This window comes from Sander vitreus, chromosome 7, assembly GCF_031162955.1.
Source record: "Sander vitreus isolate 19-12246 chromosome 7, sanVit1, whole genome shotgun sequence".
NCBI lineage: Eukaryota > Metazoa > Chordata > Actinopteri > Perciformes > Percidae > Sander > Sander vitreus.
The window spans coordinates 21173680-21197936 of NC_135861.1; the positions used below are offsets into that span (position 1 = coordinate 21173680).

Genomic DNA, 24257 nt, shown 5'->3' on the forward strand with positions numbered 1-24257 from the left:
ATAGCTATAAATAAGTATCCTGTTATGGTACGGGGGTTAAAGGACCCAAATGCAGGGAGAGGCAGGCAGGCAGGAGAAGGGTTGAAGTTGCGGGTTTATTGGATTAAACACAAAAAAGAAACCAAGGGTGTCCTGAGGCTTCACCAGGCAAAATTCCAGAAAGAAGAAGGTAATCCAAAAAACAGAGAAATACAAAAAGCCAGGAACTACAGAACTGACGCAGGGTAAGCACATGAACACACACAAACTGACAGGAACAAACACAAAATGATCTGACAAGAGACAAAGGAAACACAGGGGTTAAATAAACTAAGTAACGAGCAAACACAGGACAGGTGACACCAGGGCTGGGGAACAGGTGGAGCACATTAGACGATCACACAGGCGGGAAAACACAGGAAGCAAAACTAGACATGACAAGACAGAAAACAGATATCAAAATAAAACAGGAAATGGGAAAAACCGACAGAAAACATTAAATCAACTAAACACAGAAACTTGATACAACACAAGGGAGAACAGAGAACACAGGAACTAACAAAACATACATAATTCAGAATAAACAACAAAAAACAGGAAACAGCAACAGAAAAACACACAACCACAACATAGCCTACCTGAAAACTGTTCTGATGGACAGTACTGACAGTACTACTATTTTTTGAACTTTATAGACATAACATCCACCACAAGGGGGCAGCAGCCCATAATGACCACACATTGCTCATCTCATTCACTGGTTGGCTCTGGGTTGCTAAGGTAACGGTGTATGTGTTAAGCAGGCTTTCAGTGGTGAGGCTCAGAGACACAGAGGGCAGTGTTGAGCTGGAGGATGGGAGATGAATCCCAATCAGCAGCTGAACAGAGCTTTACACACACACACACACACACACACACACACACACACACACACACACACACACACACACACACACACACACACACACACACATGCGTTTTCTCAAATTAATGTTTGAGTGCTGTTTGGATGTGTTGAGCGAGTGTTTTGAAATGGTAACTACCTGGCATGTTTATATCCACAGGCATGATTGACAGTTAGTAGCAGTGACTTGTAGTGACAGCTGTTATGTGGTACTATAGGCTGCAGCTGCTTGGCAGTCTTCTGCTGATGTTTTAAGGAGTTACTACCATATGTTCGTGCTCTTTTGCTGTCTGGCCGGCAATGTTTTATAATGTAGAGATTTTGTTGAATCCTCTCCAAAAAAAAAAGAAAGCTGGCTAAGACAACCATTAAGATCCTATCTTTATCTCCGTAGATATTTAAGAACCCCCCTCCTATACACACACACACACACACACACACACACACACACACTCCCCAAAATGAGACAGGGATGCATAACTAGATTTAAGGTTATGTAATGCTGACTGGAGGCATGGAGGATCCACTCTTATTTGGGTTAAACCCATCTCTTTGTCTCACTCTCTGTCTACCTGTAAAACAACAGGGGTCTCACATCCTCACACCTATCTGCTCTGCCTCATCTGGGGTTAAAAAGCAGCGATCTCTGCCACACAGTCTTTTAACAGCCGGCTCCACAAACATCTCAGCTCCCAGGAAACATCTCTCAACATGCTAATGTCTCTGGTGTCTCAGATTTTCCCTGATGGAGTGATTTCATTGTTATGAGAATCAAGAATATCCTCTCCAAGCTCAAGAGACAGACTGATTGTTAGTTGTTTTCAGTATTTTCACTGACAGAAAGAATAACATTTCCATTAAAAAAATAACTACTGTTTAGAGTAGTTTTTGTTTTTATATAAATGCCTTGTAGACTATTTACTTCAAAAACATATTGCCATGAATACACTGATATTAGCCTAATTGTATTGATTGTGCTATAAAAGAGCTCACTGATACAGGCAGTCTCTATTGTATATCATTCAAATGTGTACTTGTAATAAATTGTTTAATCCCTTATATAAGACCATTTTGTAAACATATCGGCACACTTCAGATTTGTTATATATAAATTTAGGAGAATCTGATAGCTGTGGATTAGCGAGAACAGTGTACACAGCACATTTCCAGTAACAAAATGCTGCATCTTATTCTATACAAGACAAGGATCTCCATTCAATACACATGCTGAATTGTTTTTTTCAAAATCAGCAGCGCTGTGATTGTGGAGCTGAGATGATATCTCCTGTTTTTTCACCACATCTGGTTGTTTTTGGTGGATTCTAAAGCTTTGTTTTTCTTTTTGTTACATGCTGCTGGGAAACAACTCTAAATGGGTCAAGAAAAAAAAAAATATTGTTTTATTCCAAAATCTCAAATACCATGTAATACTTTCGTAAAGCTGAATGTTATAATAAATTGAAAATAAACATGTGAAGCACATTCTGGAGCTGTTTTCTGAGCTGAAAATGTATCAAACTGTGACACAAATGTTTCATATCAAACCATGAATCTGCTGTCTGTATCTGAGAGGAACTGTCAAGCAGCTAGATACCAGTATGTTTTTATTTTTCAATTTGACATCTACAGCACCATAACATCTGGCTATTTGTTTAGCAAAATCGCATTTGCGCTTAAAAATCCTGGGAGTAAACAGCGTATTAACTGCGCACACACACACACACACACACACACACACAAACACACACACACACACACACACACACACACACACACACACACACACTGGAGTGATTGTAATCTCTGATCAACACAGGCTTAATCCTCATAAATATTGAATATTTGATGACTTTCTCATTGATGGAGCATGACACCTGGGTGGCCTACCCTCTGCTAGCTGTACGTACCCACAGGAGGGGGGTTGTTCCTGACAGCGGCCCTTATCTCAGTGAAAGCATCTGAGCCAGCAAAACTGACACAACGCTGAATGAAAAACACCAATGTATGTGTAACATGGCTAGGTAGCACTATTAGGAGCTGTGTATATGTGTGTGTGTGTGTGTGTGTGTGTGTGTGTGTGTGGGCTTGTTTAACTATATTTGTGGGGTCCAAAAACTGGGAGTCCAGTATACTTGTGGTATCCCGACAGCTTTGTGGGGCCAAAATGCTGGACCCCACAATTTTAAAGAGCTGTTTGAGGGTTAAGACTTGGTTGTAGGATTAGGGTTAGAATTAGGTTATGGTTAGGGTTAGGGTAAGGGTTAAGGTTAGGCATTTAGTTGTGATGGTTAAGGTTTAGGGTAAGGGGCTAGGGAATGCATTATGTCAAAGAAGGGTCCCCACAAAGATAGTGCTACAAACCTGTGTGTGTGTGTGTGTGTGTGTGTGTGTGTGTGTGTGTGTGTGTGTGTGTGTGTGCTGTTTTATCTGTTTTTCCTTTCACAATCTGACTGCTGCTTGCCTAGCAGGGACCATAATGATGGTCGTCAGCACTGGCTGGTTGCTAGGTAACAATTACCTGACTGTGCTTTGCTTGCACTGAATTACACAGTTGGCTGTGTGCATGTGTGTGTGTAGAGGGACGGAAAAATACAGCAAGATAGATCACCAACCAGTGTCTCCACTTCTGGGTAGAAAATGCCTCACACCAGAATCAGAATCATGGCTATGCTAATATTAGCTTAGCTGTGTTAATGAATGTGATGTACACCTTAAATTATTATCAACACAGTGGTGCAAATTTCTCTGTGACCAATTTAGGACTGTTTTTTAATAATTCAGATTTCATATTTGTTCATCATCATTGTAGTATGAGATGTTTGTGTGTTGTGCCTTTTTGGACTCTGTGCTTTGCATTATTAGTGTTACATGCCTCAGTATTTATAGTAATGCCCATGGGGGGAGGAGGTGGATGTAGGCTGACAGATGATGATGTCACCACAGGGCCACACCTCAGGGCAGATGACAGATAGTCCTCTGCTTTAAGACCATTTTCACTTTATCAGCTGCTACACTGATGCTTCTGATTTGTCTGTCCTTGTCCCTGACTCCCATGTGTGTCTCAGCAGCACCACTTCCTCTCAAGCTGCAAGCACTTCCTGCCTGGTTTAGAGGGATTTCAACCACAGCACTTACTCTGACTTGGAAGGCAGTCCGACCGATCTTTTATTAAAATGAATAAATATAATATATTGTAAATATTGATCTTACCTCAAAGTAATAGTTTGGGGAAATACACTTATTTGCCATCTTGCCATGAGAGCAAGCTTAAAGACTAGTTAAACAAGACTGAAGACTTGGTTGGTAACTTCCCGGAGTCCGCGCTGATTTCTGGGTAACTGGTCCCAGCCAAGAAATAGTCCAGCGCATAACCACGTGTAAAGCGGAAAATAGATGTTTTAACACTTTTGATTTTCGTACGGATTACACAAATGAGACAGGACATTATTAATGAGTGAGCTTAGGAGGCTCAGGTAGGTGGATGTTGTTACCTTTAGACAGAGCCAGGCTAGCTGTTTCCCCCAGTTTTCAGTCTTTATGTTGTATTATGTTATGCTAAGCTAACCATCTCCAGCTAATTATTTATTGTACATTTACCAAGTGGTATTGATCTTCTCATCTAACTCTTGGCAAAAAAGCCAATAAGTGCATAGAATGTCAAACTATTCCTTTAAACCACTTATGAATAAAGTAAGCCTTTCATTGATATGTTTTGCAGCAAAAGAATAAGCAATATAAAAAATGTGGCGCTTCAAGAAGATGCAGTGACGAATATATTTTTTCTTTGTCCCTGTGTGTCGTTTTTTAAATATAAAAAAAGTCCCCCTATTTTTTTACCTACTTACTTACTTAAGCCTGTTTTACAGTTCTGCAGAGGCTCCACGCAGAGCTTTCAGCATAGCCTACGTAAGTGGCCTGATGTTTATACTATACTACGTTTATACTGTGGGGAGTGTGTGGTAGAGCAAGGGAGAAGTGAGAGCGTGACGGCGATTAGCTTTGGAGCGAGTGACGGCGATTAGCTTTGGAGCGAATACCGACTCTCGAGTCATAGTGAGAGAAACAAAGTGTCAAAGGAAAGGAAAGGAAAAGTTAACCCTCTCCTTGATTTCATGTTGTTTATGGAGAAGGAGAACCAGGAAATGAGTCAGGGGAAATGCAACGTTACCAAGCAACGGCCGAGCGACGTGCGTCGCTGCGACGTGTAGTTACATTTTTCGAGAGGTGCACGTCAGGATACGGCATAGACACAGAGGGGTCTGTGGGGGTACGCCGTCGATTCTACGCACAACCATAAAAGGCCTTAAGCCTACTTACCGCTGGCTTGTATTATGGCGTTTTTCCATTACATGGTACCTGCTTGCTATTTGGACTCTACTCGCCTCACTGTGCGTCCGTTTTCCATTGCAGATTTTAGTACTGCCTAAGCGTGGCTGGTCGTCTTGGCGGCGCCACAGTAAACTGCCGTGACCTAACGCGACACACACACAGAACGTGGAAGGTGTGTTGTTGTTGCCACAGCCAGAAGACACATTTAGTTTCAAATGAAGCTGGAGGCAGCAAAAATAAACACAGCTGGCTAAACTATTTAAAAATGGCGGGTTTGTTCAGGACACCCCCCTCTGTCGCTTGCATGTTACCTTTTGGTATCGGCTCAGCTCGCTTGGAACCTCGACTGAGGTGGTACTAAAAAAAGTACCCGTTAGCAGGTACCAGGGACTTTTTTTCGTAATGGAAAACCAAAAAAGCGGAGTAGAGTCGAGTCGAGCAGGTACCACGTAATGGAAAAGCGCCATTAGTTGTTGTAGCAGAGCAATGTCATAAAGCAGCGTTGTGTTTGGGTGTCACTTCCAAAGAATGTGGTTGAGGTCTAATTTATTAATTTCTCCCTCATTTCTCCTCCTGATCTAACAACGCTGTTGAGGAAGGTGTGGGTGGAAGTTAAACAGTCTTCTATAACAGTGGTTCCCAACCTTTTTTCCTTGGGCCCCCCCCCCTACTCATGTCTAAGAAAAGCTGAGCCCCCCACCCCGCCCCGAAACCGAAGTTGAGGTAACTCTTGAGATAGAGCCTTACTTTCCTTTTTGATACAGAGGAGTTATCAGCACTTTTACGTTTCTCCTCCATGTTTCATTCATAAAATAGTGATGCCGTGGCGGCAGGAAAAACGAGGATGATAGCAGCTAGCAGCTGACCTGATGACAGCAAGGGTCACAGGTTAAGAGGTCCCGGAGGTTTGGCCTACTAAGTAGCCTGCCTACAATTTTAAGCGAGAACAAAAATACATAGTTTTTATACAGACTTTTGTATACATTATATATTCTAGTGTATTATCATAATTTGTTTAACATGTGCAAATATATTTTTTTTTTTACCTCAATCTCAAACCAGATAAAGACTTGCGCACCCCCTGTGATCTTTGCCGCACCCCTGAGGGGTCCCCGGACCCCAGGTTGGGAACCACTGTTCTATAACATCGTATCACTGTGTATTTGCAAAGCCACACACACTTTTTAGTGATCCAGTCAAATCTGATCAATTTATAACTTTACCCTGTTCACGTATTCCTTTTCCCACTGAAATCCGTCAAATCACAAAAGCTAAAGGCACTCTAAATGTTGTTGCACTGTGACTTTAAACCATATTATAATTCCTATTAGTTCCAAAGTAAACTCTACCTTCCCAATCAGCACACTGACCCTGCCATCTCAAAGCACCGAGCCAAGAGAAACTCCTTCGCTGTGGGCATAGGCCAACAGGAGGCCATGGCACCTCCCCCAAAAACTACTTGCCAGCTCTCCTAGACATGGATGATATATTTGGAGATCATTAAATGGTCCTAAATGAGACCCTGGCGTGAGAGCAAGCTCTGACCATCTGGCCCCATTGTGAGTGCCGAGGCTTGGTTCAAACTCAGCCAGCAGCATCACCACCTCTGATTGGATGGATGCTGAGTGAGCCTGGGAATACCAGCCAATCAGAGACTCTTTTAATCAATTACAAACCCGTCTCAATCTTCGTGTTTCTCTCTAAATTAACCATCCTGTTACATACCGATCGTCTTTCTCTGCTCTACTCAAATTGTCAATATGGTTTATTTGCCTCATTACCATCTAATGAAATAGATCAAAGTTTGAATAAATCAAATCCAGGTTGAGGCTCTAAGGATGGTTGCGTCCCTCTGTTAGTCTGTTGGTCGGTCCACCACTTCGGTCCAGAGTAAAATATTACTATAGCTATTTAATGGATTGCCATGAAATTGTGTACACACATTCGACTTTTCCACAGGATAAATGCAGTTCCCTTTGGTAATCTCCTGACTTTACCTCTAGCGCCACCAGTAGCTTGATGTTTTTGGATTATAGTCAAACATCTCAAAAAAATTTAATGGTTTACCATGAAATTTGGTATGGACATTAATGGTACCTAGATGATGAATCCATTCCCACGTTGTCAAATACAGACGGCAACATTTAAAAAAAAAAAAAATTCATTTCTTTAGTAAGAGTTGTGTAATATGCGGGATAAATTAATGTAGAGTGAGTCGGTCATTATTGCGAATTATAATGCTGAGGAGGGGTCTTGAATCTTAAATCTCGCTCTACATTATCCCCTACTTAACATTAGCAAGTTTGCATTGTCACTGTGAGCATGTTTGCATGCTGGTGTTAGGCTTGTTGCATCACATGGACTTAAAAAAGAAAAATACACGTTGATTGCATTTTTATATTTATGTGTAAACACAATCTTTAACAAATGTATTTATTTACTGGAGGACCTCTGTGTTTCTAAATTGTCTGAGGAGGGAAAACAAGGCCTGTCTTGTTCTCTTTTAGTATCCAGGAGCATTTCAACAACGGAAATGTCACGGCCTTTCATGACCTTACTTTTGGTGAAATGACAGCATGTAAACAGCGAAGAGACGAGCAGGCTTCTTGATGTGAAGGTTTGTTTACTTGAGCTGTTTTTTTCTGTCTGCTGTTTCCAGGTCACAAGCTCAACAAGGACCTGAAGCACTACCTGAGCCTGAGGTTTCAGAAGTCTTCCCCCGACCATGAGCTGCAGAAAACCATCCGAGCCAATCTGTATCGCCATGCTGTGCCTTGTGAGTAAACAATATTAGTAATTATGATAATGTAGTGGTGGGGGCTTAAACTAGGACATGACACTTAATTTCCCTTTCATCATTTAAAATCCTGTTCTGAGAAACTGTGAAAAGAGAAACAAATATACATTTTCCAAACACCATCACTGTAGACTGTGTTGATTAAAGCCACTCAGCAGTCTTCACTGCACCAGAGCACAATTTTTGTAGCTGTCTCACATAACTGAAATATACAAAAGTGTGGCTCGGGCAAAACACTCAGCACCGTGCCAGACTCCACAGCTGGGCTTGGTTGCGTCACAAACAGTTGGATCAGTTGTGGTGGGGTGACACAGTCCAGCTCTACTCTGTTTATTTTTTACTGTACTTATGTCATGTTTGTGTTCAGAAAAATGACTGTTGCTTCAGTTGTGATGACCACAAAGCTTGAGGCTTAAAATGTTTCAATAAAACGGCACAGTCGATCTATTAGGGATGTGATTTGTGTGTGTGTGTGTGTGTGTGTGTGTGTGTGTGTGTGTGTGTGTGTGTGTGTGTGTGTTTTTGATTATCACACATATGCATAGACATGATTTAATCAAGAAAGGGATCATGAGACCACTTCCTCTTGTTTCTATGGCCTGGGGCTTGGCTGTGCGTGTTCATTTGCATTGCAGTGCTACCTAATAAAATGTGGCTTCTAGACTAGATTAATGTATTTTTCTCTCTTTCTGTCTCTCTATTTCTTTGCTTATTCGCTCTCTACCTCTGCCCTATCTCTGGCTCTCTGTCCTACTCTTGGGCTCAGCCATGTGACTGGTAAATCCGCCTCTCTGAGCCTCCCCCGGCGCCCTGCCTGGGATTATAATGTTCTGATATATTGAAACTAGATTCCTGCCTGATTATGTGATAAACATGTTGGGTTCTCGCAAAGATCACAGGACTATGGAAAGGCCTCTGCGCACAGAGGACAAACAGCATTGACATCAAAATTGAACATAGACAAAACCAAAAAAGAAATTGTAAGGCATTTTGTAAAGCAGTCTGAGGGGTCACCAGATTAAAGGAACTACATTTTTTGCCTTAATTTCAATAATATTTGCTTTTTTCCTGCCAAATATTGAATACATTTACCTTCTAATGCCTCTAAAATGTACAGACTAAACGTTAACATGCTGGATCCTTTCACCTCTTTGGATTCACTAGTATACATTGCTTCATGTTAAGGGGTCAGAAGCCAAATGTTGGAATCACATAAGGAATGCTGATTTAGACAAAGTATTTTTTACTTTTCTGACTACTTTTCTCAACCATAAAAAGGGTGAGTGCTGGAGAAGTCAACAAGAACAAGTACCTGTGGTACAAGTGGTGCATGCAGAATATAAGAAGAGTATAATGTATAGGCCACTTGAAATCCTGCCTACTGTATTCTCACATCTGAGCAAGTCACTACAGGGACTACGGTTTTACAGGAATACTGTATAAATACTGTATAAATATGTAAAAGAAGTAAGCAAGACAATCTGTGTATTACATAGTCACCTGCCCACACCCATGCAGAAAGAAGTGCCCCTGGTTATTTATTAATTGGAAATATTCCAATATTCCAATTTTCTGGGTTGTATCTCAAACTAATAGGGTGTCCCTGGATAAAGTATCATTGCCTCAACACAGAATGGACTTACTCTGTAGTTGTAGTGATGAAACGTTAAAGGGTAAGGCTAGCATTCTATGTTTTTCTTATTGTCAACTAATCTCATGATAATAACGATTTTTGTGCGCTGGTGTGTGCGTCGAGCCGGCGTGTGTGTGTGTGTGTGTGTGAGGAGTGGGTGATAGAGCGAGGGAGAAGTGAGAGAGTGACTGCGTTTAGCTTTGGAGCGAGTACCGACTCTAGAGTCATAGTGAGAGAAACAAAGAGTCTCCCCTGTGTTTTCTGACCAAGGTGGGAAATCTGTAGCAGGAAAAGTTAACCCTCTCCTTGATTTCATGTTGTTTATGCAGAAGGAGAACCAGGAAATGAGTCAGGGGAAATGCAACGCTACCAAGCAACAGCCAAGCGAGGTGCGTTGCTGCGATGTGTAGTTACATTTTTCGAGAGGTTTTTTCGTCAGGCTACGGTGTAGGGTCCGGCGTAGACGCAGAGGCGTCTGCGGGGGTACGCCGTTGATTCTAAGCACAACCATAAAACGGCCTTTAGTCTGTCTGTGGCTCTCAGTCCTAAGCCAATTTGTTGCTACTGAAGACATTAATCTAAACCAGTCACAGAAGTATAGTAACTCAGAAAACGTGACTCAAACAGGAGTTAAAATTGTTTGTTGGATTTTCAGACATGAATTTGGTGTTTTAGTGAGTATTTACAGCAGCAGGATGGTGTATGTGGGATCGGCTTAAAATAGTGCCCACGTTCATGTTAATAAAGGAACTTCATCCAGTGAAACTGTGGCCCACTGATGTGTTTTTTAAAAGTGGTCTATGGCACAGAGGAATAAGACATAGCAGGCTTTGGCTAAATGGGCAATGCTTATAAATATGATCAATTCTTTGTTGGTCTTTTCATGGAATTAGTTGACAATAAGAAAAATAAGTAATATCATCACACTGTGTGAGGCTCTTTGACTCTGTATTTGTCTTATATCTTTTTCTAGTAATGACAAAGAAAAAGGAAAAAATGGGCCACAACACAATGCTGGTCAGTCTACTGTGACCCCTCCTTCTCTTTCTTCCTGTCCCTCCCTCTTTCCCTTTCTTGGTGACCTACTATCGCTGCCACCTCCTGTTTATTGTCTATCTCTCTCACACACACAAACATGCAAATGTTTTCTTGGCATGACAAGGCAGAATGACAAAAGCCCAGTCAAATAAAAGCCACACTTCTCAGCCCTCTGTTTCCTTTGTCTCTGTGTCTCTCACGTCTCCTCCTCCCCCTCTCCTGAGCACATGTGTTGCTCCCTCTTGCTTGACTCGAACAGGTGCCTTTCCCTCCACCGCTGGTCGAGGTGTTTTTTTTCCTTGTCTTTCGAGGCATGTGTGTGAATGTGTGTTTATAAGAAGCCCCCGCCTTCTCTGTCAAGCCATCCTCCTCCCCTCTCCTTCATAGCCCTTCTGCTACAGATGGCCATTGTTAGCATGTGCGGCAAATGTCACAATTGATAGAGAAGTCGCCCTCTCGTGGGATTCATTTCCCTCTCACATCTACAGCTGCTGCTTGGGGATGAGGGTTATCTCAACGTTATCCCATCGTTTGAGCCACATAGCAAACCAACCCCCCCTCCCCCCACCTGATCTCTTCCTCCCTTTCTGCTCTCTTCTCTGTCGTCCTCTTCTCTTCACTTCAAATCCTCCAGTGAGTGTCAGTGTCCCTGTGGCTCGGCGGTGACTGCTGCCTTCCTCTGTCTCTCTCTGTCACACTCTAGCTGCTCCCACTGTCTCCCTGCCTCTGCTGCTCTCACCCTCCATCTCCTCTCTCTCTCGCTCTCTCTCTCTTTCTCTCTCTCTCTCTCCCTCCCCTCCTCGCTGTCCTTCACTCCCTCGCTTCCTTGTTTTCCACTCCACTGCTGTTCTCGGGGAAATCATTGTTGGAGACAAATTTCTCTGTTTGCCGCTCACACAAAGACAGGGATTACGGCTTGATTTTCTGGCTCCGGGCTCGCTCTGCATCCAGGCAAGTGGCAGCTCCTTATTCTCTCCCCTTTTTCTCCTTCTTCTTTTTCCACTCACTGCCATCCGCCATCCGAAGCCTGTGATGTATGCATGGCAGAGAGTGTGTGTATGTGGTTGATGATGTGTATAGGCTAAGGGAATCAGGGACGGTGGGGGTAGGGGTGGGAATTATGTGAGGGAAAGAGGGGGGCAGGCACACTCGGAGCAGGCACGTCCAACCCAGAGGGACAGATGGCCAGTAGCCCTGGTGCTTTTTCCTCTTTGGTTTACTAATTCACCCTGCAGGCTTTGTGTAAGGCCCACTAGTACACAGACCTTCTTTTCAGCAAGCAAGAGATGGCTGCTCTCCTTAGCTAGAAGAGGGAGGGAGGGGGGTATCTGTGTGAGAAGAACGGACATGGTATAGGAGAGGAGTAGAGAGGAGGAGGAGGAGGAGGAGGAGGAGGAGGAGGGGTGCTGTAGAGGCAGAGCCGGCTTTTAAGTGGAGGTTAGAATAGGAGAGGATAGGAGAGGAGAAGAGATGAGGAGCTGAGAGGGGGATCATCAGCCTGAAATGCATGGAGGTCAGGTCCAGATGCTGCTCAAACAAAAGGGGGGGAATGGCAGGGGGAAGCGTGGTACTCGCCATTGTGTGTGTCGCTGCATTGCAGGGTGCAGCCAGGGAGCCCAATGCTAATGATGGCCATTCATTCTTATAACGGATGAGTGGGCCCCAGCTTCTGTTTGCCTACTTTTCACATATGCTCGGTTCATATTTTGTTCATGTGACCAAATATCTGCTCTGTTAACACACGATTCACTCTGGAAATGACAAGGGATGGAAAAAACGAAGGCTTACAAGCTCATTGAGGAAGCTGGGCAAATATGTTTTTTGCATAGTAATGATGTATAAAGACAGGTGCAGCCTGTCTGTGTGTGTATGTGGTTGTGTTTAGATGGACTGTGTGTGTGTGAGGCTTATGTTTAATGCATGTGTTAGTGTTTTCATTGCCATATTTAGCATATTTTACAGATACAGTCACAAACTGGCATCGTTTGGTACCATTAGAATAAATCACATACAGGCCAAAAGGACTGCATATCTTCCTTATTGTTTCACTGTGATTGGCATGTGGGTGGAAGGTGGCACTGGAGGCTGTGGTCTCTGACGTTTTTGTTATTGGCAATCTCCTCCAGGCCCCTTTTTTTAAGGCATCTTAAGGTACATTATACTCAGAAGAAACCATTGCAAAAACACAACCTCTGTTTCTGCACCTGGAGTTTTAAACAAGCTGTACCTTAAGTGTCAACTGTCATTGTGAATATAAAGTGTAACTCACAACAATATTATTGTTATTCAAAATCCTCATTCATGTTACCTCGCCAAGCTCATGTAAGACAATCGTCCTTTGATCTTGTGAATACGCAAGTAAAGATGTGTTGACAGGATCACCCCAGAGTAGGGTTGGGCATCGTTTGGATTTTTTGTTTGACACTTTGGGAATGTATTAGCTTTCTTGCTGAGAGTTAGAATAGAAGATTAATACCATTATCACGTCTGTACGCTTAATATAAAGCTACAGTCAGCAGGCGGATAGCTTAGCTTAAAGACTGGAAGCAGGAAGAAATCACTAACCAGTCCCTCCATTTCGCGGCCTTTTTTTGAGATTGTTGCGGCCCAAAATGCCTGATTTCGCGGGAGGTTTTGTAAAAAATTGCGATAAAAGTTGCGATGTCTTTGTCTGTTTGTTGCAATGAAGTTGCGGGAGACAGTGAAAGTTGCAAAAAGTTGCGAATTTTCTTTTTTTTTTTATAGTTCTTTAAAAATAAAAAGGAAACATGTTTTGGGGAGAATAAAACTATCCTGGGCTGAGATTTCCTAGTAACCTTACTAAAAAGGCTCAGGATGCTTTAAATGTTGGTATAATATAAAAATGGCTGGTGGATTTAAGACAAAAAAATAATAATGTATTGAATGAATCAAATTTGAACATGTGGCTTGTTGATCTTTACATTGTTAGTTAATTTCCTATCCTGGCCTGGGACACACATTCATACGGTTTGATAAAGTACTTATTGGACTTTAACTTATCATTGCACTTACAACAACGAGCGCAGCTGTCCTCAATTAAGGTCATCGTGTCGTCTCATCTCCTTTTTCTCCTGCATCCACCGTGTGTGTTGTTTGTGTGTGTGTCTGTGTGTGTGTTTGTGTGTGTGCAAGCGTCAGTCGCGGGGGGAACAGAGCAGTAGCCCCACCCGCTGCAGAGAGCCGACAGCCAGGATTGAAACGGCAGCAACTTCAGCAACTTTTAAATCGTTACAGTCTATATTGATGTTAAAATGTATACAGGTTGGCAGAACGGTCTGAAATGTTTTGCACGGTCTTTCGCTGTACATTTTGTTGGTAAATGAGTCACACACCCGTCTCGTCTTCATATTAACAACAAGGAAATGATCAACCCCGTTCTCACTCCCGCTTAGTCATTGGCTCTCAGAGTGCACGTGGGACTGCTGTGATTGGTTGAAGTCGCAGGAAACTTCAGGTTATTGTTAAGTTGCGGTGATTGGTCAAAATTGTGAGTCGCACCAAATTCGCGGTGATTGGTTGAATTTGCGTGAATTGGCGCGATCGTTAGGGACTGACTAACATGTTATATGTGTTTGCTCCTCGTAAAGCCTACAGTAAATTATTGTTTTTACACTTTGGATTTTGCACTAGTAAAAAAACCTGAGATATAACACATACATTAGTGAGCTTTAAAGGTGCTGGTAGGCAGACTTTTTTACCTTTAGACAAAGTCATGCTAGATGTTACCCACTGCTTTCGTTCTGCTGGTTGTAGCTTCATATTCAGTGTACAATATATACACAAGAGTTCTTTTCATCTTATTTTTGACTATCAAGTTTATTTCCCAAAAAGTCGCAGGGTTCCCTTTTAACAAAGAAATTTGGCAATGCAATTTTAGTGTACAGGTTGACCAATGATCAAACAGTTATCAGGGAATGTTCACATTTTACAGATATACCTGTATTTGCAAAATCTGATAAAGCACCGCACCAGTAAATTCTGCATGAATTAAAGTTAAATCAGCCCTCAATATGTGGAATCTTCCCTTGTTTGACATTGCAAAATTGTGCAGAAGGATGTTCTGTTAGCAAGCTACAAACTGAGTTTAGCTTTGTCAATGCAACAAAAACATGTCCAATCTTGTATTTCAGCTATTCACCAGTGACACATGTCACAGTGCAAATACTACCATTTAGCAACAAAACTTGATGTAAATACTTAATACACAAACAAACTATGTCAGACTATTGCTTATCAAAACTGTATTTAAGGTAACGTAGAACAGTTACATCAAGGTACAAAATGTAGCATTCAGCACTTTCATTGATTCATTTCAGAACTGCCAGTACAGCTACTATTCTTTAACTTGTAGCAGTGATACAATGAGCGCATGTGGCTTAGATTGGACCATGTGAATACAAACAGAAAGCTGCAGTCCTCTTCCCTCAGGGCAGCTCCTGGGTTTTGTGGTCAGGCTGCCTGGGCAGCAGTCCATGTCCATGCAGGTACAGGCCTGCGCTGCCAGGTGAAAGCTTTTGTTTGGTCTGCTACTGGGCTCTTAATCTCCCAAGGTCCTTATAAAGTCCGGTTAAAGCATAGTAAACAAATCCAACCTGTAACCCAACTCTGCACTCTCTCATGTAAAACCAAAAACCTTGGTCATCATTTTACACAGTTATTACTTGGCAAGCTGGAAACAACAGGAGCATCTTTTACACTATATGATACATTGCTTATACAGTACCCTCCTCCCATCTTCCTCTACATCCTGAATCCTTACCCTCATCCTTGTCCTGCTGCCCTCCACACTCTTCCTTAACCCAACATTCACCCCTGGTTTATCGGGACGCACCATGTGTTAGGTAATGTCAAGCGTTTATATTTATGGCTAAGATAGCAAGAGAAAGGAGATGGGAAGACAGAGGAGAGAGAGAGAGAGAGAGAGAGAGAGAGAGAGAGAGAGAGAGAGAGAGAGAGAGAGAGAGAGAGAGTGGGCGGGAGTATGGAGGGGGGCTGCAGCCATTGGCCTCAGACAGGAACTGGAGTGTGAATAGCTCACAATGGCTTAGCCTCTAAGCTGGGCTGCACCTCTAATTTGCTCTGCTTGTGGAGCTTTGAAGAAAAACGGCAGCTGCCCACTAGCTGCCTGCCTGAATGAGCTCACAAGCTGGGAGCTAGCACTCGCTCACAGAGAACTGGATGATCCATGGATGATTTGGTTGGGAGAGGAAGACCAGAATTCAGCCTGCTTGGATTTCTCTTTTTGAATATTTCTATGGAATAACGAGGAAAGCAGCAGCAGTGGCGGTGTAGAGGTAAACCTGTGACATTTACTTCTTCTCCTGGGAATGATGCCCTGGCTTCCGGGATACGATTGGAGGGGCTTTGGGTGGGGAGAATAAACAGATACACAGAGGAGGCAGAAATACAGAGGCAGGTGGATTTTTCTTTGAGAGAGAGTGTGACTGTGGGAATCAGTGCTGATGCAGATGTTTGATGTGGTATTGATAAACTGATGTGTTGTGCCATGTGTCTGTGATGATGGCGGATGTGTGTACACATATGTCTGCCACATCTTTCCATCTCCCCCCCATTTCTACCTCCCTGGGTCACCCCTCCTTGTGCACTAGCTCCCTGCTCTCAGCTTTACTATTTAAATGAAAGCTCTGTCCTCAATTTTTCATCCCAGTGTTCTCCAATAAACAGTGATTTCTTATAGGTAAAAAAAAAAAACACTGCCATCTTTTGTACAATTCCTTTTACAAGATTTCTAGCTTCAATGATGCTTCAGATTGTATTTGCTTGCCCACTATACATTTTCAGCCCCCCCTCCTTCTCCCTCATTCTTCTCCCCCATATTGAAAGGGTAGAGATGGGGAGGGAGCAGGGGGAACAGCAGGAGAATAGCGGCTGGGACTCAGCTGTAAGGAGTGTTGTGGCGCAAGCTGAAAGAATGGCCTGTTGTGTTGGGCAGCAGTATTGTGTGTCTGGCCTCTCTCTCTCTGTCCTTCTCCTTTTTAATGGGTAACTGCATCATCCCTTTATTCAAACAATCACAGCAAGGAACCTGCTCTGCTTATAAAAACAATGAAATTGAGGCTCCTTGATAAAGACAGTTACCCTTTCCATAAATTTAGGGCTAGTTAATGTTTCGAATGTTTTGATAGTGAAGCAGAACTTTTTTTAGATACCTTACGTTAAGAAATATAAGCTGAGGAACTGGAACGATTAGTCGATTAATCAGTTAGTCAATTAACAGAAAATTAGTCTGCAACTATTTTAATAATCGTTTAATCGTTTCAGTCTTTTCAAGCAACCCCCCCTAAACATTACCTAGTTCCAGCTCTTTAAATATGATGATCTGTAGTTTTTGGTCTTCTGTGACTGGAAACTGAACTATTGGTCAGACAAAGTAAAACATTTGAAGCCATAACTTTGGACTTCAGGAAATTGTATTGGCCACATTGTTTAGACCAAATGATCAATCGGTTAATTGAGAGCATAATCTGCAGTAAAATTGTTAATGAAAATAATCATTAGCCAAACATTGACATACATGAATGAGACCCTTTTTTTTGCAACACTGCAGACATCTTCTAGGAACTTGTTCTGTTTAATAGTGACTTTTGAAGGCAGTTTGAATGTGGTTTTGCATTTGTGTTTCAGTGTGCGAGGCAAGAAGAGGCATTGTAGCTCTCTGCTGAAGCTTCCCCAACCCCATGGTAGTTAATTAAACTTGCTACAGCATGGCATGCTCTTAGCAGCACCTCGGCCCCTGATAGGATCTGGAGTGGGGCTGCTATTTGTTTAATCATTAATCTGAGGGCCTCCGCTACATTGATTCTCTCTCTGTTCCCCTTCATAAATCATTATGGACCAGCAATCCCTTTAATGGGGGATGGAAGTGCTGATTGAACACAGCCACCGCACTCAGGATGTAATATTCACCTTGGTCTCTAGGTCAGTTGATCAGGACTGAGGAACAGGTCCTATCTCAGCAACTGCAGATTTCTAAAGCCTTCAAGCATGATGATTTAATTAAAATAAGTTTAACCCATGTTCAGACCAAATATTTTGTAATAATGAGTATAAGTCGTATTAGCATCACTAAAAAGATTTGTCCCGCTGACACCCTAATGGATGCAAATGGCCATCTATCCATAGTTTGTGGTTGAGACGCTCCCATCATCTGACCAGTGTATTAAGGGACTACTTGTGTAGATGAGGCCTTAAAGTGCTGCTTCAATCAATGCTGCTCCAGTAATTGGCTTAGAGGCCCAAGAGAGTTGCCTGACTCCCTGTGCGACTGTTGGCTTTCTCTGCCCCTCCCCTGCTCCGTCTGCTCTGAGATATGCACGTAATTTCTTCTCACGTCACTTCTCAGCCTCTGTTTTCATAACACACACTTCCCCATCAACACCAAGCATGTGTTTATCCTGGAAACATTCCCCAATTTATGCTCTAGCTGCGGTTTCTCGTGTTGGGAACGGGACAGTTAAAAGCATCAGTGGTGAGATTTAGTTTTTTAAGAATTTAAAGTTTGATGTGACATTATATTTTCTTATAAACTATTATAGCATTGTTTGGAATTATTTTAGATAAAAATAACCATTTCCCTGCACAATTTACAGTCGCACCATCAGGCTAATCTCACTCTCAGGTCAGTTGGAAGTTCTGTCTCGTGTGTTCTCCCCCCTGTCACGCTCACAATCACAACCAGCAGGGGTTAAAAACAGCAGATGTTTGGCTGAACCGGTGTGTGTGTGTGTGTGTGCGAGTTTGTGTGTGCGTGTGTCTACTAGTGTCTGTATGTCTGTGTTAGACAATGAGTGGAAGCTCCCCAGACCATCAACAGCAGGAAGGCAATTGAGGGTATCAGATGTCAGGGTGCTGTCAGCCCCACACAGACAGTGTTTTTTCACCTGGATTTGTGCTTGTGTGTGTGATTGTGGTTATGGTGGTGTGCGTGTATGTGTGAATGGTTTTCTGTTTGTTTGTCTTTATTGTGGACATAATCATGAGCAGTTAGTGTCTCTGATGACGACTGGCGGAGGAGTAACAATCTGAAGAGTTAAACAGGAGGTTGTGTGGGTGTGGACGGAGAGGTGTTCAGGTTATCTTGGCCCCAGGTAACGGTGAACCAAACTGACCCAGGGGACAGAACAGGACATCAAGAGAGACAGCAAGAGAGGCTGCAGACGTGTAGGGATATACTGTATCACCCTTAGTCTGACATCCTGCACTTCAGTTGCACTTCAAACAACACTTAATTTTCACTCGTCAGCTTCTGTACAACCTAAGCGTTTAAAAAAAACAAAAACAAAAAAACATTATGAACACGTTTTTATTTTTGACTTTTGAAGCATGCTCGAAATTGCACACAATGGCAATCCAGTGCTATCAAGTGACTGTATTATGTCAGTAGAAAATCACACTGAGTGTGAGGTGAAAACAATAGTGTGAAACACAGTCTGCACTGCAGACATTCAAGTGTCTAAATCAGGTTCATTTCCAGACTAGAAATAATGTCCAGGTTAAGGTTAGTGTTAGCCTGTGCAGATTATAGGCTAAATTTAGGGGTGTTGTTACTGCTTCACCAGCCAACTGGTGCTCAACTAACCATGTTAATGATGATGATGATAATGATAATCAATATCAATTGTCCTAAATATATAATTAGTTTATAACAAGAGTCTGCTGCCATGCTAACAGCTCTGTATTCAGGCACAGCAGTAATTTGAGCTAAATGCTAATATCGGCATGCTTACATGACAATGCTCACATCACATGCCGTATAGTGTTTACTATGTTCATCATCTTAGTGTAACGTGTTAGAATGCTAACATTTGAAATTAGCAAATTACCAAGGTAATCCGTCTAATAGTTGTTAAGACATTTCCCTCAAAACCACAAATGTCAACCTCATTGTGGCACGATAGGAAAAGTCAGGGGAAGTTATTAGGATACATCATTAGTACCAAATCACATTTATTTTTCATCTGTTAGCCTTTCCCCTCATGGACCGTACATAATGTTATATGTGGATATCCCTGGCAGGCTTGAGCCACTTTTAGAAGATACAAACATTCACTCAGCTACATGAATGAAATATTTAGAATGAAATGAATGAATGAATGAAATATAATATTTATTTATTTTACAAATAAGCTTCCCTCTCAGTATAAACTCACACTGCTTGCGTCAGCCCACCAGATGGGCCAAATGATGTGGAGCAATATATGAGGGAAAATAGGGATTTTTGGCTGCTAAAAGAGTGAAAGTTGAGCCCTGTGCATTGTAAAAGATTCAGTAGCCAGATGGCCTCAGAATCTGCTTTTCTCTGCAGCTAGATAAAATGGCTCTCTAAATTATTTCCACTTACTCTAGCTCATTTACAGTACAGTAGCATTTACAAGTATTTGGGAATGCAAACTCCCGATTCTGTCTGTGTCCATTTGAAAAAGATTAAGGAACATGTTTCAGTGCATGGGGATGTGTTGTTTTTACTTAAATGTGAAAGAACCAAAAAACATCTTCTGTCCCTAAAGCCTCATCTAAACCAGATGTCTACATCATCTCATGACATAACTGATCTTTTCCATAGAAAAAAAACAACCGCTTTTTAAATGTAGTCTTTTTAAGTAATCATGAGAGAATGTTGACAAATCAATCAGTCATTGTCTGTGTATCCTGACTTGAGTGTCAGGACATTGTTGCCATCATGTAGTTAAAGAAGGCCAGCCATTAGTAAGGCCATCTTAGTCTTATCAGTACGCTTAGCTGCTTTCTGTGGTACCTTGCTGAGAGATCTTGCTGTTATACTGCACTTGAAGTTGGTCTCTTTGGAGGATGTTAAACTTTTCATACAAATCTATAATATTCTCCAAGACAATGCCATTTATGTGTGGATGAATAGTCCCCTTTTTCAGTTCACCTCGGTTGATGTTAAAATTACTCTTAAAAGTGTCCATCATGGTTCAAATACATAGAGTACCTACTGGAAAATGATAACATTTCTCCAAGGTCTGTAATTAATGACTGAGGACGGAGCTCAGATGCTCCTGAAGTTTATGATCCGTGTTCAGTAGCAGTGAGTGAGTGGCCCAGTAAAAGGATACAGGATTTGGGTCATAGAAGGCACTCAAACAGGCCACTTTGGGGACACATGTCCCCTGCTCCGGAGCTTTTTATGAACTGCCAGTGAGGACAGAAACTGGCTTCCACAACCTGCTATTTATAGTTCACACTCTCAATACACTGTGTTTACACACCTCTTCTCTCCTCTATCTGTGTCTTTGATTGTGTGTCTGTGTTGTTCTGTCAGTGTGGACGCTCCAACCTGCATCTCTGTGAGTGTGTTTAATGTAAATATCATGCCATATAAACAGACTGCAGCTAAATATACAGCAGAGTACAGTTGGGGGGGAGCGGGGTAAAATGTAAGCAGACAGCCAACACCACTTTAAGGTTTGTACTACTATTGTAGTTATTGTTTAGTCATTAAAACCAAATAAATGTCTTGTTTTTAAAATATTCAGTTAATGGTATAAAACAGATAAGAGCTTCAACGATTAGTCGATAGGAAATTAATCTGAAACCATTTTGATCACAGATGAATCATTTAAGTCATTTTTTGAAAAAAGGCCAAACATTCTCTGGTTTCTGCTTCTCAAATGTGAGGATCTTGCTTTTCTCTTTGTTGTATAATGTAAATTAAATATCTTTTGTAGTTTTAGATGATTTGTCATGTTGGGCTTCGGGGAACTATGCAGGTTCTAATGTTTTACAGACTAAACGATTCATTGATATATTGAAAGAAAAATCAACAATTAAAATAGTCATTAACTGCAGCTCGAAAACAGATAAAAGGTTGATTCATGTTGTGTCCATCAACTAATCAGTTAGTCGACTACACTGGTATGTTTTGCATTGTGCGGAGAGAACACAGTGCAGTGACAGAGACATAGAGACAATGGTAATGACGTGACAGAAACGAGGGGACGCTTGCCTGGACTCCTTAATCCTTTTAGCAGTGCTTGGATCAATACCTTTCACACACACACACACACACACACACACACACACACACACACACACACATGCATGCATGTACACTTCATCCTTGTGAGAAAGAGAGAGCGATGCTACTCACTTAAAAACACGATGCTCAGACAAGATGAAAGTGGAGGTGTGAGGAGAAGCAGCACAGAGAGTGTGTTGCACAACAAGCCAATGGTGCGGTGTGTGTTTGTTTGGCTTCTCGGTGGTGTGACGGTTGTTTGTCAGACGGCGAGAGGTGAGAATGAGGGAGGAAATGCGAGCTGTTGTGTTGTGCGAGGGATTTCACGTGCCCATTAGGTGATTGTTTTTCCTGCACTGCCCTCGTCCTCTTCCACATACTCCATCTTTCTTCTTTCTGCCGTTCCACCATTTGGCAGATGCCCCCTGTCACAACAGCCCTGTACATCCTCCATTCTTCTCCCAGTAGGGATGGACTGGAGCTGCTGATTGACATCGTTGTTAAGAGAGAGATTAATACTGATTGGATGTTGTGTGTTTGGTTTATAAACTCTCCAAAGTAGCAGGGACAACTCATCACACCTAGAAACCCACCTGTGTCCGACCACTAAAGCCTATGACTATTTTCAAAAGCAGGAATACAGAATTATAAATAAATTAAACTTCCTTGTGGTGAGAAATGAAGATGAAAGTAGAGGAGGAATTTATGGGGCGGTAGAGGACAAAATGCTTATAAGATGTGCGGAGCAGACAGTGAGAATTATATTTATTCATTACACAATACAAAATAAATGCTTGGGATTTTTTATTTTATTTTCAAAGCCATATTATGGATGCAGTCCATCTGACTGACTTGCAACATTGCCTGCAACAACAGCCTAAAGCGAGAATTATACTGGACGCATCCAAGGTGGCGCGCGCCATCGTGACGTCAAAATGACGTAATATCCTGCCGGCACGCCCGATTTATGGCGCGCGCCCAGCTGTCGCGCACCACTCTTTTTTTTCAGCGGCGACAAAGCGGTAACGGGAGGCCTGAACGGATTTGCCGACAACCGGATGCCGGGACTCTCAGAGTGACTGCAAGTCTCTCTGGGAAACTTACTGGGTTAAGATGAGTTCTTTTATGGTGAATGAAAGGCTTGAACCGACGAAGTAGGTCATCCAATCAAATCGAAGCATTGACGGCAATGCTGAAGCCAGTTCTGCCGTTGTTTACTTTTTTCTTCTACTTCTAGTCCGTAGAAAGAGCAACGTCGGTAGCCTTTGCTCATTAGCACTACAGCTGTTCAGGAGAAGACTGCAACTAGTGTCGCGAGCACCAGCGCGGGTATAAATAGTCACGGCGATCCCATGACTTCACATTTGTACACGCCAGCTGGGCTGCGTCCAGTATAATTCACGCTTAATACAGCCAGAGAGATTAATGGATTGTAACCTTGGTATAAACAGTGCAGCTAAATCTCTGACAGTAGACACATTTCTATGGTCTCACAGTATACTGTATATCAGTATATATACACTGTAGTACTGCACTATGAAGCTGCAAAAATGTTTGTCAAGAGCAGTTCAGCAGATTGTGTTCAAAATCTTTCTAGGTAAATTGCAGTAGTACTGTTATCTCTACGCAGTAACTAAATTCATCTTTTTTAGCCAATTGGGATGGCAATGTTGATCTGTCTGTCACTCCACAACTTTAAACCAGACTGAAATATCTCAACAACTATTTGATGTATTGCCATGAAATGTGGTAGAGATCGATTTCAATTTGTCCATTACTTTGGTACACAATTGCAAAACCAATGGCATTACCAGTCGCCCAAGCTGTATTGGAATTCATTTGTCTGCTTCTCCTGAGGCATATTATTTTGGAACAATGTCTAAACTTTGTTCTTACTCTTCTTTTAACTACTGTTCTGTTTACATTTGCATTTTTTTACTTTTCTACTCATTTCAAAGCCAAAATATCCTTGAATAAGTCATCTATTGTGATGTTTTACATCACATTTGTTTTAGTCACAGTGACACTTGAAGAGTGTCACTGTGACTAAAACATGGTGATATGTTCTCTGTTAAAATACAATTAGTGAATGTCCCGCGTGGTTCTGCCTGTCAGTTTTCACTGTTGTTGTTTATGTTGTCCCCTATTAAGTCCTGCAGTTGCCTCATCTATGTTTAAACCGGGACTGAAATGATCGATCAGTAAATTGATTATTTTTTCTTACCGTCCTCTTACCATTTTTATTTTTTGTAGTTTTACATGGAGTTACTGTATGTGTGGCCAAGAAATAGTCCCACATGTAACCTCCTGTAAAACTCGAACTTGTTATTTTTTTAACACTTTCTTTCGATTAAACTGAGATTTAACGCGTTAATTAGTGAGCTTTAGTGAAGTGCTGGAAGGGGAATTTTCTTCTTTACAGACGGGAATAAGCCATTTCCCCTTGCTTCTAGTCTTTATGCTAAGCTAATAGGCTACTGGTTCTAGCTTCATATTTACAGACTTGAGAGTAGTACAGTCGTCTCATCTAACTTCATGCTAGAAAGCAAATAAGCAT

General features: G+C 42.0%; 1 protein-coding gene across 11 annotated transcripts in view; it reads left to right on the top strand.

Annotated features, from left to right (window-relative positions):
• LOC144521044 (membrane-associated guanylate kinase, WW and PDZ domain-containing protein 1-like) overlaps nucleotides 1–24257 on the top strand; it is a 97557-nt gene that overhangs the window by 29774 nt on the left and 43526 nt on the right. For 10 of the 11 annotated variants that reach the window (XM_078255273.1, XM_078255277.1, XM_078255276.1 and 7 more), the window contains exon 2: nucleotides 7872–7988. In XM_078255273.1, coding sequence (XP_078111399.1) covers nucleotides 7872–7988 — 117 coding nt within the window. Of the gene's footprint in view, nucleotides 1–7871; nucleotides 7989–18125; nucleotides 18191–24257 lie in introns of those variants that run through there. The other variant, XM_078255283.1, reaches the window with a different exon arrangement.